Source organism: Narcine bancroftii, chromosome 12 (assembly GCF_036971445.1).
Source record: "Narcine bancroftii isolate sNarBan1 chromosome 12, sNarBan1.hap1, whole genome shotgun sequence".
NCBI lineage: Eukaryota > Metazoa > Chordata > Chondrichthyes > Torpediniformes > Narcinidae > Narcine > Narcine bancroftii.
In genome coordinates this window covers 45,732,623-45,748,293 of record NC_091480.1, presented here as the reverse complement: position 1 = coordinate 45,748,293, position 15,671 = coordinate 45,732,623, and the positions used below count along the sequence as shown (strand labels likewise).

General features: G+C 41.6%; 1 protein-coding gene across 1 annotated transcript in view; it reads left to right on the top strand.

Moving 5' to 3' along the window:
- Positions 1 to 226: 226 nt before the first annotated feature.
- Positions 227 to 15,671, top strand: part of LOC138747780 (heparan sulfate glucosamine 3-O-sulfotransferase 3B1-like) — a 282,890-nt gene continuing 267,445 nt past the window's right edge. Inside the window, exon 1 of the mRNA XM_069907360.1 lies at positions 227 to 1,128. Coding sequence (XP_069763461.1) covers positions 656 to 1,128 — 473 coding nt within the window. The 5' untranslated portion in view covers positions 227 to 655. The remainder of the gene's footprint in view (positions 1,129 to 15,671) is intronic.

Genomic DNA, 15,671 nt, shown 5'->3' with positions numbered 1-15,671 from the left:
AGTTCCAGACTTGTGCCACGAGTGACTCAGAAATTCCAAGACACGGAACTCCCGTTGGTTTTCCTGAAAAAGAACATGAAAGAGTTGAACAACTGTCAAGTCCTAACCTCATGCCCCCCGAAAGCAGCCTCCGGTAGGGTCACTGCTGCTTGGAATTGACGTTAACGTGGCAATGCCGAGCACTGAAGGGCCGAATGGAGATCTGTCACGGTTGCTGCCCTTGTCCACGCGATGAGCCAAGGCTGCCGGCTCTCCGGGTTGGCAGGTGCCAGGGCGCTTTCTGGGTGGATTTGAATACGCTTTGAGGCTTTTTGAACCTCGCCCAATGGCCAAAGCTGTGGGAGGATCCGCCGCTCACTGAAGTTACCGCGGGTTAAAATGTTCATCGTGTTGGAATCAGGCAGGTTGTAGATAGAGAGGCAAAAAGAGAGATGGGCGACGTTGGATCAACATCTCTGCAAATCCGAAGTATAAATGAGGCTTGGGGAAATAACTTCTAACTTGGCCAGTTTGCAAGTTTCCAGCGCTTTTGGATGGACGAGACTGAGAGCAAGTTTGGAAGGGCTTTTCACCCGAAATTCTGCACTGATTTTAATTCAGTTCCAAAGCATGTTTCCAAAGTTTCCCCCCGTTCGACAGAGCTGTAAGCTGACTCATGGGATGTTGTAGTTGGAGTGCCTGTGTTCACCTCGCATCCCTCAAGGCTCAGCTGAAGGCGCCGCTTCTCCTGACCATGATCATAGTCTTCACCTATTTTGTCTACTGTCTGACGGGCTGCTGCGACACCATGCCGAGCCCCCTCCCCGGCTCTGCCCAGCGCCGGGCGGCCAGCCTACCGGGCGCCGCCGCTGAGGTGGGGCGAGACGGGAGCCGCGAGCAACGGGAGCCGCTCGATCGAGCTCCCTACCCCGCTGGGCAGGAGGGCGAAGCCGCCACCGGGCGCTGCAACCTCTCTGTCTTCAACAGTTTTGGGAGTAAAAAGTTTCCTCAAGCCGTCATAATCGGGGTGAAGAAAGGGGGCACCAGGGCTCTGCTGGAGTTTCTGCGCATTCATCCCGATGTCAGAGCCGTGGGGGCAGAGCCGCATTTCTTCGATAGGAACTACGAGAGGGGGCTGGACTGGTACAGGTACGATCTCCGGGCATCATATCCACCACACTCATCCACACAGGCACCTGGTCTCTGAGTGAGAGCCAAGTTCAAAACTTCCAAAACCTCTAAAAAAAAACCGGATTTGCAAAAACTTGTTTTCCTGCATCAGGACAATCTGATAAAATCTAAAATGTTTATATTGACCAGCCATGGTGTAACTCTGAACCTGCCCTAATTATCCTTAATTAGATTTGAATGTTCAGCAAATTAACGCGATAACGTGAGAAACCTGATTCCCGGATAGGTTAGTGTTAGGAGATCAAAATGCATTCTCAAAATACCAATCCTTATATTGGATAAAGTTGAGACGGAGGCTTTGAAGTTCTTTTGAACTCATAAACGATAGAAATTGAGATGTAATTTAGTGAATAATAAGTTATTACATTCTACTTTGTCTGTGAAAGGCAAAAATGTGACATTTATATATTTTGAAAAAAAAATCACTGAATACTTTAGTATTGCAATTTTTTGAGCAGAAATTTCACACAGGGAAACATACACCCACACAAGTCAGTTTATTCTATGTTTGTAGTAGATAACAATATGATAACTAGACCAGTGCTAATTGTGGCTTTCCCCATGGCACATACACTTACGGCAGTAATTAGACCTAAGATTTGTAGCTCCAAACAAAATCTTTCTTTTCAGGAATGTCCAGGGTCAGGCCCACCCAAGATTTCATTTTTATTCTCAAAAGAAGATTTTATAATTTTGTGACCCATTTGTAAGGTTTAATGAGAAGAATTTCTTAATTGTAACAATTCTGATTGTTGACTCAGTTGTAGTACTGGAAATCACATTTTTATTTAGAATGCTGTTTGCTACATCATCTAAAATGTGAATGGGAAGCAGTTGCTTTTGAATCAATAAAAAGGAAAAGGTCAAAGTTGATATCGCAAGCGTGTGATCACTTTGAAAAGATTTGTGCAATCGAGCATCCTCCCTCAGCAGTTGAATCCGTTACACAAAAGTATAACCCATCCAGCTAGTAGTTAAGATGAATAACACACATGATGGGCAAAATAAGTAATATGCAGGATTTAAGAATCAATCTATCCAGAACTGGATAGTCATTATGTAGCCGCATAAATAAGAAAACACAATATATGAAAATAGTAGTTGGGATATTCAGGTCTCCACTTGTGAGATTCAATGGACCAGACTAAAACTGTGGCACCAAAAACATTGGAACAATGATGTCAGTTCTGTTAGTTTATTTATATTCCAAACTATCTAAGAAAGCTTCTGGAGCCTTTGCTTTATTCCATTTTGTTTTACATCACTCTTCCTCCTGTGATCATGCAAAGTTGTGTTAGTTTTGGTGTTTCAGATTGGGCAAACATACCATACAAGCTTTGTCACATTAGAAGCAGTTGTAGCTTGGTATAGAGGGTACTACAGTTCAAACGTTTAACTGCCTATAAGGCGGGGTGTGTTCATGTTCTTTCATCACCACCTACCAAGGCTGTAAGAACATTGTGAATTCATTTTCAATGTGGAAAATAGTATTCTATTTCAGAAAAGTTAACCTGGAATCAGAGAAAGAATTCTGGTTTGTAACTATTCCGTCAACTTGAGTTCATCTTGAAGTTATTCTGCTGTTATTATGGTGATTATTTTCATGTAGAAAGTTTGAATTTAGGAGGCAGCAGGTCTTTATTGCTATGATACATATGGTGGTGAAGGTACTGAAGAATTAAGGACTACACCCTACTTTTTGGAATGTTATCTACAAGATTATTCACAATGGCAGTTATTTCTGGAAGATAGAATACTTTGGCTTACATTAGGTTTCATTAAAATGTTGAAGAGTACATCATCACTGAAGTATGTGGTTGTCAAAAGAGATAATTTTCTGCCCCACAATAGTTTGTTATGCCTACGTTTAATGTAATGTACACACTTGAAGTATCCGTAGCAAGGATGTTTTTTAAGTCATGGAATTGCAGCTTTCATTGTTTTGCTTTTGAAATATTTGGCTTTTATATAAAGATGTCAAAATGTCTATATTATGTAATATTCTAAGTAATAATTTCCAATAAAATCTATTTATTTTGGGAAATGCAGAAACTTCTCATTATCCACTGTCAAAATATGAGTACTATGTTCTCAAAATGACAGTGAGAATTAATTGTCCAAAGGGTTAGTGTGAGCATTGGAGAAAAGGTTAGTCCTGCCTAATGACAGGCACTTTCATTCAAAAGGAAAAGAATGGATATTTCGGTTTATTAGAGCCTAAGCTTTCCATGTCCAGATAAAATTATTACTTTTGAATTGCTCTGACCAGGTATATACCTATTTAATTTCCACATTGTTAATGGTAAGGCTCGCACCTTCCTCAAAAGTACAAAATTGTAACCTCTATGGGGTTTTCAAATTCAGTGTTTTAAAGAATATTTTAAAATGTTTATATTGTATATTATTCATCTAGTTATCCACACAGAATCAATTTTTTTTAGTGCTTAAGTGAACAACATCATAAAAGATCAAGATTATTTAACCTTAAAGTCTCTATCATATACTGTATGTACGGACACAAAAGATGGTACTGAACAAAGTCCAAGACAAAATAATATGACCTGTTTTCTCCTCATCATTGCCACTGCCATAAGTTCTTAAGTTGACAGTATATTAAGGAGCACTAGTATTTTATGTTCATATAATGAAACAGAAAATTAATTGCATTAAGGAAATTTGACGAAAATAATCTTGGAGAGATGATATGAAAAGTACGTAACTGAATTATTTTCCTTAGAATCTGATGACTGAAATTTTTTTGGTGATTTGTATAAAGAGTTGCAAAATACATTTCTTGTTGTTGAGTTCTCAACAAATCCCATATAAATTAAAACTTTGCTTCTTCATAATGATAGGTATTTTATCACAAAATAATGCTCTCAGTAACCTATTTAGGTCCAATATGTGAAAGGGAAATAATTCCCAATTTAAACAAGTCATATGATGGATACATATCTTTCTGTTTAGATATTTTTTTTTTTACAAAAGATTAAGCATACCTTGTTTAAATGTACAATGATTTAAAAAGTGCCTGTAAGTGACGTTTTTTCCTCTCTGCCATTTGGGTCCTGCTGGAATTCTACAAGCAGATAAATCTTGCCTGGGAAAGCTAAAGAGTTTGGAGGTGAACTTTTGACATAATTGAATTTGTGATAACTTGATATTAGTCATCCTTACAAATTAAACATTCAGGCACTGACAGAAATGGAGTTGAACAGCTGTAGCACTATAAAATTCATAAGCATTACTTTTAAGGGATTTGAAATGTCAAAAGACTCGACAACAATTCTGATTATTGACATATCAAATGTACTTTAACATAAATTGCTCTTGTGTACTAAATGTACATTTTTAGTGTGTAATTTGCAATATGATCTTTAACCAAATCTTATTGACTGATAGATATTTCCTTTTATCGCATTTTTTAATGTTCAAGATCTTATTAGAAGTGCAGAACATTAATATTGGGTTTTCATATTCTGTATCTCTGATATATAAGCATTCTGGATTCGGATCAGGACAGAAAACTCACATTTTTACATAAATAATTTAATAAATAATTACATAAATAATTATAGATCTATGAGCTTGTACAAGATCCAAAATGGGGATAAAAGCTCTCCAGTGTTGTACATAAAGTTGCTGTGCCTTAATTCAAGGGGGGGGGGGTGTGGTATTAGGAGCTTTTAGTCCTTTTGTACAGTATTACAGATGAGTATGAGTGACTGTCTTCATTGTGCATGTGTGCACAGCTTCTCCCAGCAGCAAAATGACAATCTTCTAAATGCCACATTAAAAGATCAACCAAGGTTGGCATTCAGGAAGGATTAATTTAAATCAGGCAAGGATTCAGATGGTTCAGAAATTTTATCCTGTTAAACAATGAGATTTGAGGTTTCCTGCACCTGCTGATGGGAGCTCGGGCCCATTGCCCTGGCCTCAGCATTCGAAAACAGGCAGGGGGTGGCTGTAGGTGAGTTCCATGATGTGAGAACGCAGGGTTGAATTTGCCATGGTCTGTTTCCCAGTACTTGATGAACCTTTTCCTATTGGAGGGCTTATGGCATCTATTGGCCATCAGGGAAAAGAGGATAAACAATTAGAAGCTGCCCTTAGAAGTGTACAAACCCAGTTCTGGTATAATGCTTGGCATTCATTTCTTCTTAATACACAATATTTAAAGTTCCAAATCTTAAAGGAACTTGTTGGATCCCTAATGCATTTTGTGTGTTGGCAATTCTTGGTGTACTGGTGAAATCAAGATGGCATTTGGGAAGGGCAATTTAGGTAGGTTGATTAGCTCCTGGCTTACAAAATGTCTAGATAAACTGCTGACCAAAACTTTCAGCATTACAAAGGCAACTAAAACTATTCTAAATACTTGTTCATATTTAATATACAATATTAATAATATCATAATTTACAAACTTCCAGTTACACTGGAGACATGAACTGAAATAAAGTTGCTAGGAAATAACTTGTGTATCAGGTAGCATCTATGGAGAGAAAAATTAAGATAATGTTTCAGATCACTGATCTTTCCAGGATTTACTGTTTCAGACATGATTGAAAGTTGATTTTCTCCACATATCTTGAGATTAGGCAAGTAACAACAGTTACCTGGTTACTTGATGAGATTCTTGGGATTTCTCGTTTTCAAAGTTGAAATTCGATGTTTTGCAGCAGCGTTATAGAGCAAACATTCATATTATAACCATTTTATGATATTACCATAAAAATAATAATCGTGCATGAAACTTAGTTCATTGATTATTCAGGAATCTGATGGCAATGGGGAAGAAGCTTTCCTTATGGTTGTTATATTCAAAGATTTAAAAAAATAGGTGGAGTTTTACAGTAAAATTTTATGTTGTTGGAGGTTGTGCAAAAGATGAACTTATTTTTGGTTGAAATATTATATTGAGAGACCAATATTGTGTCAGTTCCTCTAACTGCAGAGTTTTCTTCAAGACTTATTATAGATTAAAGTGCTTGCATTATTGATGGATTGATGGGACTAATGATACCATGTGGTTATTTCTCCTGGGTTCCAATATAGATTGAATGAAATGCACTGTTAGCTCAAAAGCAGAGAACATAAAGTCAAAGCTGGAGAGAAAGGTTGAGTGTGTGAAAATACAGTATGGCTTGTTAACATCATCAGTCATTACTATTGTCTATCAATACAATGTTAAGTGGGAGTTCCTAATCTATTGACTTCTTCAGTCTACTGCCAATAACAGTTGAGCATTTTTTTCATAAATGACTCAGCAAGGATGACAAAGTAGATTCACTTGAGATTTGTATTTTAGGAGAATAAGCATGTAATTGTTGTATATTGACCAGCAGGGTAAAGAAAACTGGGAAGGGTCGGGATCATGTTCAAGTATCAATGGGAGTTTGGAATTCATGACGAAGGGTGTGGGATGGTGGAGGGGGGTGGTACTTGGAACCATATCTGGAGTGAAGGGAATTGGGATCTCTCTCCACAGATGCTGCCTGATATACTAGTTATTTCCCAAAGAAGGACATGGATATAGATTCGTGTGTGTGTGAAACTGGGGAACTGGGAGTTTGGAGCCATACCTAAGAGACAAGGAGAATGTAAAAACACACCAAAATGCTGGAGGAACTCAGTCGGACTTTTTGGCGAGGGGAATGGGTTAGGAGCTTGGGGCTTTTGATCATTGGCCAAGATTGGTGTCTGAGATCAGGAGCCTCCAGATTTGAAACACTTGAAGAGGAACTGGACAAGATGGATCCATGTCTTGGTGCTAGGTGTTGGATATGAGGTCAGAGATGAATTTGTAGGTCAGGTTTTTGATTTTGAGTTTTAACTCCACCACCGCAGACCACAATTGAATAAACATTACCGATGCACACAAAGTGAGCTGTCAGTTGGGGTGTAGTTTTCAGAAGATAGATTTTATATACTTGAAAATGTTCTTCCATTTAACAAAACCCACTTTAAACTTTGTCTAATTATTTATCATCTTTATCTACATCTTGCTCAAACTGGCCCCACCATTGGAACCGTTCAGTCAGAGGTCAAGTCTGAAGCTGAGAAATTACCTTCTTAAACCTTTGGAATGTTCTTTAAAATTATTTAAAGGGTGAAAAACTACAGCATGCTATTGTGCAGAGGGACTTGGGAGTGCTTGTGCATGAATCGCAAAAAGTTAGGTTGCAGGTGCAGCAGGTTATTAAGAAGGCAAATGGAATGTTGGCCTTCATCGCTAGAGGAATTGAATTCAGGAGTAGGGAGGTAATGTTGCAACTGTCTAAGGTACTGGTGAAACCGCACCTGGAGTACTGTGTCCAGTTCTGGTCTCCATATTTGAGGAAGGATATACTGGCTTTGGAGATGGTCCAGAGGAGGTTTACTAGGTTGATCCCTGGGATGAAGGGGTTGACTTATGATGAAAGATTAAATCGTCTAGGATTGTATTCGCTCGAGTTCAGAAGAATGAGAGGAGATCTTATAGAAACGTATAGGATTATGAAGGGTATGGATAGGATAGATGTAGGAAGGTTTTTTTGAGCTGGCTGGGGAAACTAAAACGAGAGGACACAGTCTCAAGATTCGGGGGAGTAGATTTAGGACAGAGATGAGGAAAAATAGTTTTTCCCAGAGAGTAGTGAATGTTTGGAATTCTCTAACCAGGGAAGTGGTTGAGGCTGCTTCATTAAACATATTTAAAATTCGGTTAGATAAATTTTTACATGATAGAGGAATTAGGGGATATGGGGAGAAGGCAGGTAGGTGGAGTTAGGTCATAAATTAGATCAGCCATGATCGTATTGAATGGCGGAGCAGGCCCGATGGGCCATTTTTGGCCTACTCCTGTTCCTACTTCCTATGTTCCTATGTTCTCTTTCCCATTGAGGAACTCCTTAAACCCTTCCAATTTGATCTTGTCTGTTCTGGAGACTCAGTGTCAACTTTGTTGGATAATGCTTCTGAGAAATATTTGGGGACATTCCCTGAACTGCACTAACCATAAACTACTCTGGATCCAACAAAATAACAGTTTGCACTATTGAAACATCATTTTTCTTGCAACTGTAAACATTTATCTATCCTTTTATCTTTATTGTGGTAAGCAATGATTGGCTGCTGCCAGCTGGACACGCCTCCCGAGACCTTTGCATGTTCTCCATTCCACTCTGCCTTGATCAGTCAATGAGGTTGACAGCTGTTCCCGTCTATAGTTAATAAAAGCCTGTCAGTTTCACAACTTCAGTCTTTTGTGATTATTGATGGTACATCAATTTTACTAACTATGATTTTCAAGAAGGATGGAACAGTTCCTGAAACCTGAGAAGCTCAACATCGACATCGATTGTCTGATGCTTCAAACACATTCAAACTCTGGCTATGCTGTTTTGAAGACTTCTTGGTGGCGGCTGCAGACGTTATCACTGTGGATGCTAACCGATTGAGGCTACTCTTCTCGCGAGTTGGACCCCAAGTATTCCCAATGATCAGTGACGTCAGCTCATACCCAGTCACCATGGAGATTCTGAAGGCCAGTATCCCAAGAAGGTAAATGAGGTCTACACTAGGCACCTCCTGGCTACCAGAAAGCAGCAATCTTTGAGTCAAGCGCTGAGTATCTGTAGGCTCTATGGAACCTTTGCAGAGTGTACGACAATAAGGCTGTTACGGCCACCCAGAATGCTGAGAACCTCATCTGGAACACCTGCATGGCTGGTAGCCACTCCAGGTACATAAGGGAGAGACTCCTGGAACAAAAGGTACTTGATTACAGAGGCTGGCTGAGCTGACAGAGAGACTGAAGGTGGCCCTCCAAAACTTGTATGATTTCTCGGCCGCCTCTTCGTCGTCGTGGATGTCGCTATCTTAGGATGGGGGATTGTCCCGCACCATGAGCGACTGGTCGCTGACACCGTCCCACACCTCTATCGACCTGACCTTGGCCACTGTTGCAGATGATTGCCCCAATTGCTGCTACTGCAGGCAGGATAAGAACCTGAGGAAATGCTACCCTGCCAAGGAGGCAGTAAATGCTAGGTGCAGAAAAAAGGGACATTATGTCAAAGTTGCCAGTTCAAACCATCTGCAAAACCTAGCAGTGTCAGATGCGGACAGTCGCCATTTCCACTACGACCCAGCGACGCCACGTGCAGGTCATGGGGGACGCTATCTTGGACCACGCGGCAAATGCCCTCTTCTCAGGCATACGACACCATGGGGGAACAGTGAGGATGGCCATCTTGGGATCGTGAGCAGCCATCGGACTCAGTCAGCGAGTCTATTTTGGCCTCCATCACCCTGAACCAAGAGGCACATGAACTCGCCAGGCCCATGATGGACATCCAGGTAAATGGGAGCGTTATGAACAATTTATTTGATAGCGGGAGTACAGATAGCTTTATTCACCCCAATACCACTATGCACCTATCCCTTAAAGTATGGCCTGCCAAACACAAGATATCACTCATGTCCAAATTACACACGGCAGCCATCTATGGGTCCTGCGTAGTGACCCTGACCATTTGGAGGCATAGTTTCTCAACATTTCAGGCTACTCGGCATGCCTCAACTGTGGCCCCTTTCTACTGGGTCTGGACTTTCAGTGCCAACTTCAGGAAGTTACATAGAAATTTCATGGGTCCTGTCGGGGGGACAGGACCCATTTGAAATGAACAGTTCACAGACAGCCCTCTGCGTGTGACCTGTAGCCTCTCAACTCTCAAGGTTGGCACCCGGCCCGCCCCCCCCAACTGTTTGCCAACTTCATCCCTGACTGCGTCAGTGGCCACCAGGAGTAGACAGTACTGTGCAGTAGACAAGGCATTCATTAAATCAAAGGTTCAGCATTTGTTGGGTGAGGGCATCGTCAAGGGCAGCAATAGCCCTTGGAGGGTCCAGGTGGTTGTGGTAAAGAATGGGGAAAAGAATAGGATGGTCATAGACTACAGCCAGACCATCAACTGGTACATGCAGCTCGATATGTACCCCCTTCCCCGTAAATCTGATATGGTCAACCAGATAGCACAATATTGGGTATTCTCCATGATCAATCAGAAATCAGCTTATCACCAGCACCTGATCCGCCCAGAGGACCACCAGTATTCCACATTCAAGGTGGATGGCTGCCTCTTCCACTTCCTCCGGATCCCTTTCAGCATCACCAACAGAGTCTCCATCTTCCAGTGGGAGATCACTATAAGCTGCAGACCACCTAGATAATGTGACCATCTATGGCCATGACCTGCAAGACCACTTGCAAATCTCCTTAAATTCCTCCAGGCAGTAAAATGCCTGAACCTTACTTATTTCAAGGACCAATGTGTGTTCCAGACAGCACGATTAGCCATCCTCGGCTGTGTGGGCAAGAATGGCATCATTGACCCCCGACCCTGACCACATGCAACTGTTGCTAAAGCTACCCCTCCCACATACCCTCAAAGCACTGAAGAAATACCTCAGGTTCTTCTCATATTATACTCAATGGGTCCCAAACTATGTGGACAAGATCCACCCATTGGTCAAAGCCACCACATTTCCTCTGCCACCAGAGACCCAAGCTGTGTTTGACCACATCAAAGATGACATCGCCAAGGCAACATGCATGTTAAAGATGAGTCCACTCTGTACCAAGTGGAGAGCGAAGCATCCAACTTCACCATGGCTGCCACACTCAACCAAGCAGACTTTTACTCACGCACTATCCAGGACCCTGAAACTCACCTTCATTGAGAAGGAGACCCAGGCCATCGGGGAGGCAGTATGCCACTGGAAGCACTATCTCACTAGGGAAACAATTTACTTTCCTCATAGATCAGCAAGTGTTTGCATTCATGTTTAATAATAAGCAGAGGGGAAAAATCAGAAATGATAGGATTTGGTGGAGAATCAAACTGTCACTTACAACTACCACATCCTCTACCGGCCTGGCAAACTTTTGAGCCTCTGGATGTTCTATCCTTTGGGACTGATGCCAGTGTCCAAATGGACAGATTGCAGACCCTCCATAATAACCTTTGCATCCCTGGAATATGACTAGGTTTTTACATTTTATCAAAGCTCGAAACCTACCATTCTCCATTGAGGAAGTCCGGACAATGACTAAAAGCTGCTTGGTCTGCACCAAATGCAACCACAATTCTACCGACCGGACAAGGAGCACCTGATCAAAGACTCTTCGAGTATCTAAGCATTGATTTCTAGGGGCCCCTCCTCTCCTCCAATCGAAATGTCTACTTCCTTACAATCATCAACGAATACTCAAATTTCCCCTTTGTCATTCCCTGCCCAGACATGACCACGGCCACAGTTTTCAAGGCCCTCTGCAATATCTTCACGCTCTTTGGGTATCCTGGCTTCATCCACAGCAACTAGGGACCTCATCATGAGTGATGAGCTGCAGGCCAGGGGCATCGCCACAAGCAGGACCACCAGCTACACCCATAGAGGAAATCGGCAAATGGAAAGGAAGATTGCATTGTCTGGAAAACCGTTTTCCTGACACTGAGGTCATGGAGCCTCCCAGTCTCTCAATGGCAAGAAATCTTCCCAGACACACTCGACTCTGTCTGGTCTCTTTTATGTACAGCCACTAACAACATGTCTCAGGAATGGATGTTTGCTTTCCCTAAGAAGTCTGCATCAGGAACTACGCTGGCCACCTGGCTTAACTCCCCAGGACCGGTCCTGCTTTAAAAGCATGCCAGGCAATCTCAGACTGATCCACTGGTTGGGAAGGTCCAGCTCCTCCACTCTAACCCCCAGTATGCCTACATTGTCTTCCCTAACAGACGTGAGGATGCAGATCTGGGTTCTGGCACCGTTGGGCACCCCTTCGATCACCACTGACCACCAACAGACACTTCCCCCCACTGCCACCTTAGGGGTCCCTGAGCCTGCAACTGACCACTCTCCATCCATGTCCACTGTTGTCACCCATGATGCACCAGCACCACACTTCCTTACCCCCTCACCTATCTCCCCCCCCAAACAAACTGAAACCGGTGATGACAGGTCAACCTCACAAGTTGCTCAGGACACTACAGCAGCGCCCCAACCACTACCACATTGTTCGCTGTGGCAAAGGAGACCCCCGTGATGGACTTAATCTGTAAAATGTATCCATGTATATTTGTTTCTCACCGCATAGGACTCTTCTTAAAAAGGAGGGGTGAATGTGGGAAACCACTGTTATGCAATGATTGGCTGTTGCCGGCTGGACACGCCTCCCGAGACCCTTTGCATGTTCCCCATTCCACTCTGCTGTGATCAGTCAATGAGGTTGACAGCTGTTCCAGTCTATAGTTAATAAAATCTGATCAGTTTCACAATTCCAGTCTTTTGTGATTATTGATGGTGCATCAATTATTGTCTCTTTTTCTGTCAGATGGGACATTAAGGGCATTTAATTTACACTATTATTACATCTTACATACCTGTGCGACTGCAGCAAGTAAGAATTTTGTTGCATGTGAACATTGTGCTTGTGTATATGGTGAACTTCCTATAAATGTCGATCCTGCACTGATTTTTTTGGGGGGCCTTGTTTATAAAATTAAAATAATGTGAGCACATTCAGTTTTCCTACAAGAACAGATCTCTCATTAGCTTTTGGATCCACAAGCCTGGGATGTTTTATTCATGTGATTGCTGCAGTTATTAGTGGTTCATTTTTTAACTCAAACGGTATTATGGTCCAATTGACATAAACTTTAAATGTTCTTTTGTGATGATATGTTGGGCACGTAGCATCCCTCTCAATTGGCAAGATTATTGAGTAAAGTGATAATGTGATGGATGTCATCTATCTGGGCTTCTTTTCTAAGTAATATGAGTCTCTTGACATTTTCCTTGCCACAGTTGAATATTATTACACTGCACACATTATCAACATGTGCTGAGCACATGAACTTAACGGAAATGTTCAAAAACAATGTGTGAGATAATTGAATTTCGAGCGAAGGGGATCGACCACAGATGAACATTCAGATCCCATGGTGGATTATTGGGGGAGAGAGCAATCTAACCTATTGCATCATTTATACCTTTGGGACTGGGTTTTAAATGAAGTCCAGCTTGCTGGTGTATAAATCTTCCCTATTTACCGGCTGTAGTCCTTTATTAAATAGCTTTGTTTGATCTCGAGCCAATTCCAACTCGGCAGTAATCCGCAGTAAAAAAAATGCAATAATTTGGTTCAGGACTGAGTTGGCTAAAACTCATTAGAATCATAAGGGCTGAATGATGTATTGAAAAGAAATGTCATACTGGAGGGCTGGTTACCAGGGTTTGTGGATATAGATCATTCAGAGAATGAGAAGAAACTGTTTCTAATGACAGAAGGATGCAGATTTGTCAAAAGAACAAGATGTGAACTGGAGATCTTTCCTTTTATGCTGGGAATTGTGATTTTAAATGCACTGATGTCGGATAGTGAAAGCAGATTCACTTTCAAAAGATATGGGGCAAATGTATGAAGAAAAATAACAACAGACCATGAGAAAAGTGTGGTAACAGGGACCAATCAGAAAACTCTTTCAAAGAGCCTGCACAGCCACAATAGACTAAACGACACTTCCTGTGAATGTTATGAGAGGAAATACAGTATATATTTACAACACAGAGCTTTGAGCCCAACAGGTCCCGGACAGTGCCTCAAAGTTTTCTTCCATTATTTTCTTGTTTTTACACTTATTCAGTTCAAGATTAAAAAGCAGCTTCAACTTCTACCTGACATAACATGTTACTCTTTCTTAATCTAGAGGCAAATTCAGAATTCCATTTTAGATTTACTGGTGGCCATCTTATATTTCTAATCCCAGAATTGCTATCTCGTGCCTTCTCTACTTCCATTTATCCCTGTCATCCTATATGGAATGTCTCTCACAGGGTCTTTCCTGAAATGAAAAAAAAAACAAGTGTTACAGGTCAATTGAAACAATGACTAAGAAATTATTTGGGAAGTAAATGTGATATTTGGACAAAGACTTCTGTGTTTAGCTTTCCTCATCATACCACAAATGCCTCATTTTGACTCCCATCATGTCTCATCAGATTCTCTTACTGGAAACCTTTGGGCTTGTCTTGGACACAAATACATACACCTTATGAAATGGGACTGAATTACAACAAGGCTGCTTTAATATTAATGAGCAAATTTCCATTTAACTTTTAAATTAACTGATGTGAGAACTTCAATTTTCATTGCAGCTTGAAATATGGGGCTGCAACCTGTAACCAAACCTTGATTAAATAGGGAGAGGAAAATAGGCTCAGGGAGATAGGCCAAAGATTGGATGGCACTGTAACCGAGATAATGCTCCCACTCCTTGGGGGACTAATGTCCAGAGAGAGTTTGCAGGATGCTGATCTCCACTGACAGAGATGGTCCTACTCCTGTCTCTTGAAATAAAGCCACATCCTCCTTGCCTCTAACAGTCACTGAAATCCTTTTGGGTAGTGGGAACACTGCAGGTTGTTTCAAAGCAGTGAAAATGATTCCTGAACTTAAATCTTGGCACTTTTGGGGCCCAGATACTAGCAGCAGACTTCACTCTCAGTTTTACATAGTAGTGGTGGACAAGGAAATACAGTTAGACTAACCTTCACTTGAAGTAAAAACAAATAGCTATGGATGTATTTAGCAGGTCAGATTCAGATTTCAGATTTATTGTCAGAGAACATGCATGACATCACATATAACCTTGAGGTTCTTTTTCCTGTGGATGAGGCAGAATTACCACTTATTGGTAGTGCCAAAAAAAACTGTACACTTGTAAACAAGTAGAGAAATGTAAACAACTAACTGTGTAATACAAAGAGGAAAAATAAACAATAAAGTGCACAAGTAACACAAGTAAGAGTTTGTTGTTGAGGAGTCTGATAGTAGCAGCTGTTCCTGAACCTGCTGGTGTGAATCTTGAAACACCGCTACATCTTTCCTGATGGTAACAACGAGAACAGAGCGTGTGCTGGGTGGTGGGGATTCTTGACGATTGTTGCTGCTCTCCGATGGCAGCGTTCCCTGTAGATGTTCTTGGTGATGGAGGGTTTTGCCTGTGATGTCCTGGAATGTGTCCACTAATTTTTGCAGGGCTTTATACTCAGGGGTATTCGTGTCCCCACACCAGACCATGATGAAGTCGGTCAGCACACTTTCCACCACACCACTGTAGAGATTTGCCAGGGTTTATGGTGTCAAACCTAACCTGCAAACTCCTGAGGAAGTAGAGGTGCTAACATGCTTTCTTCACGATGCCATTAATGTGTTGGGTCCAGGAAAGATCCCCCAAGATAGTGACTCACAAGAACTTAAATTTTCTCACCCTCAGGCAGCATTTATGGAAAGAAACATTTAATGTTTCGGGTCACGGGTGCACTGTTAGTGTAGCAGTTAGCACAATGCTGTTAGAGCATTAGCGACCCAGCTTTGAATCTAGCCGTGTCCGCAAGGTGCTTCTCCCTGTGTCAGCGTTGGTTTCTTTGTTTTTACACTTATTCAGTTCAA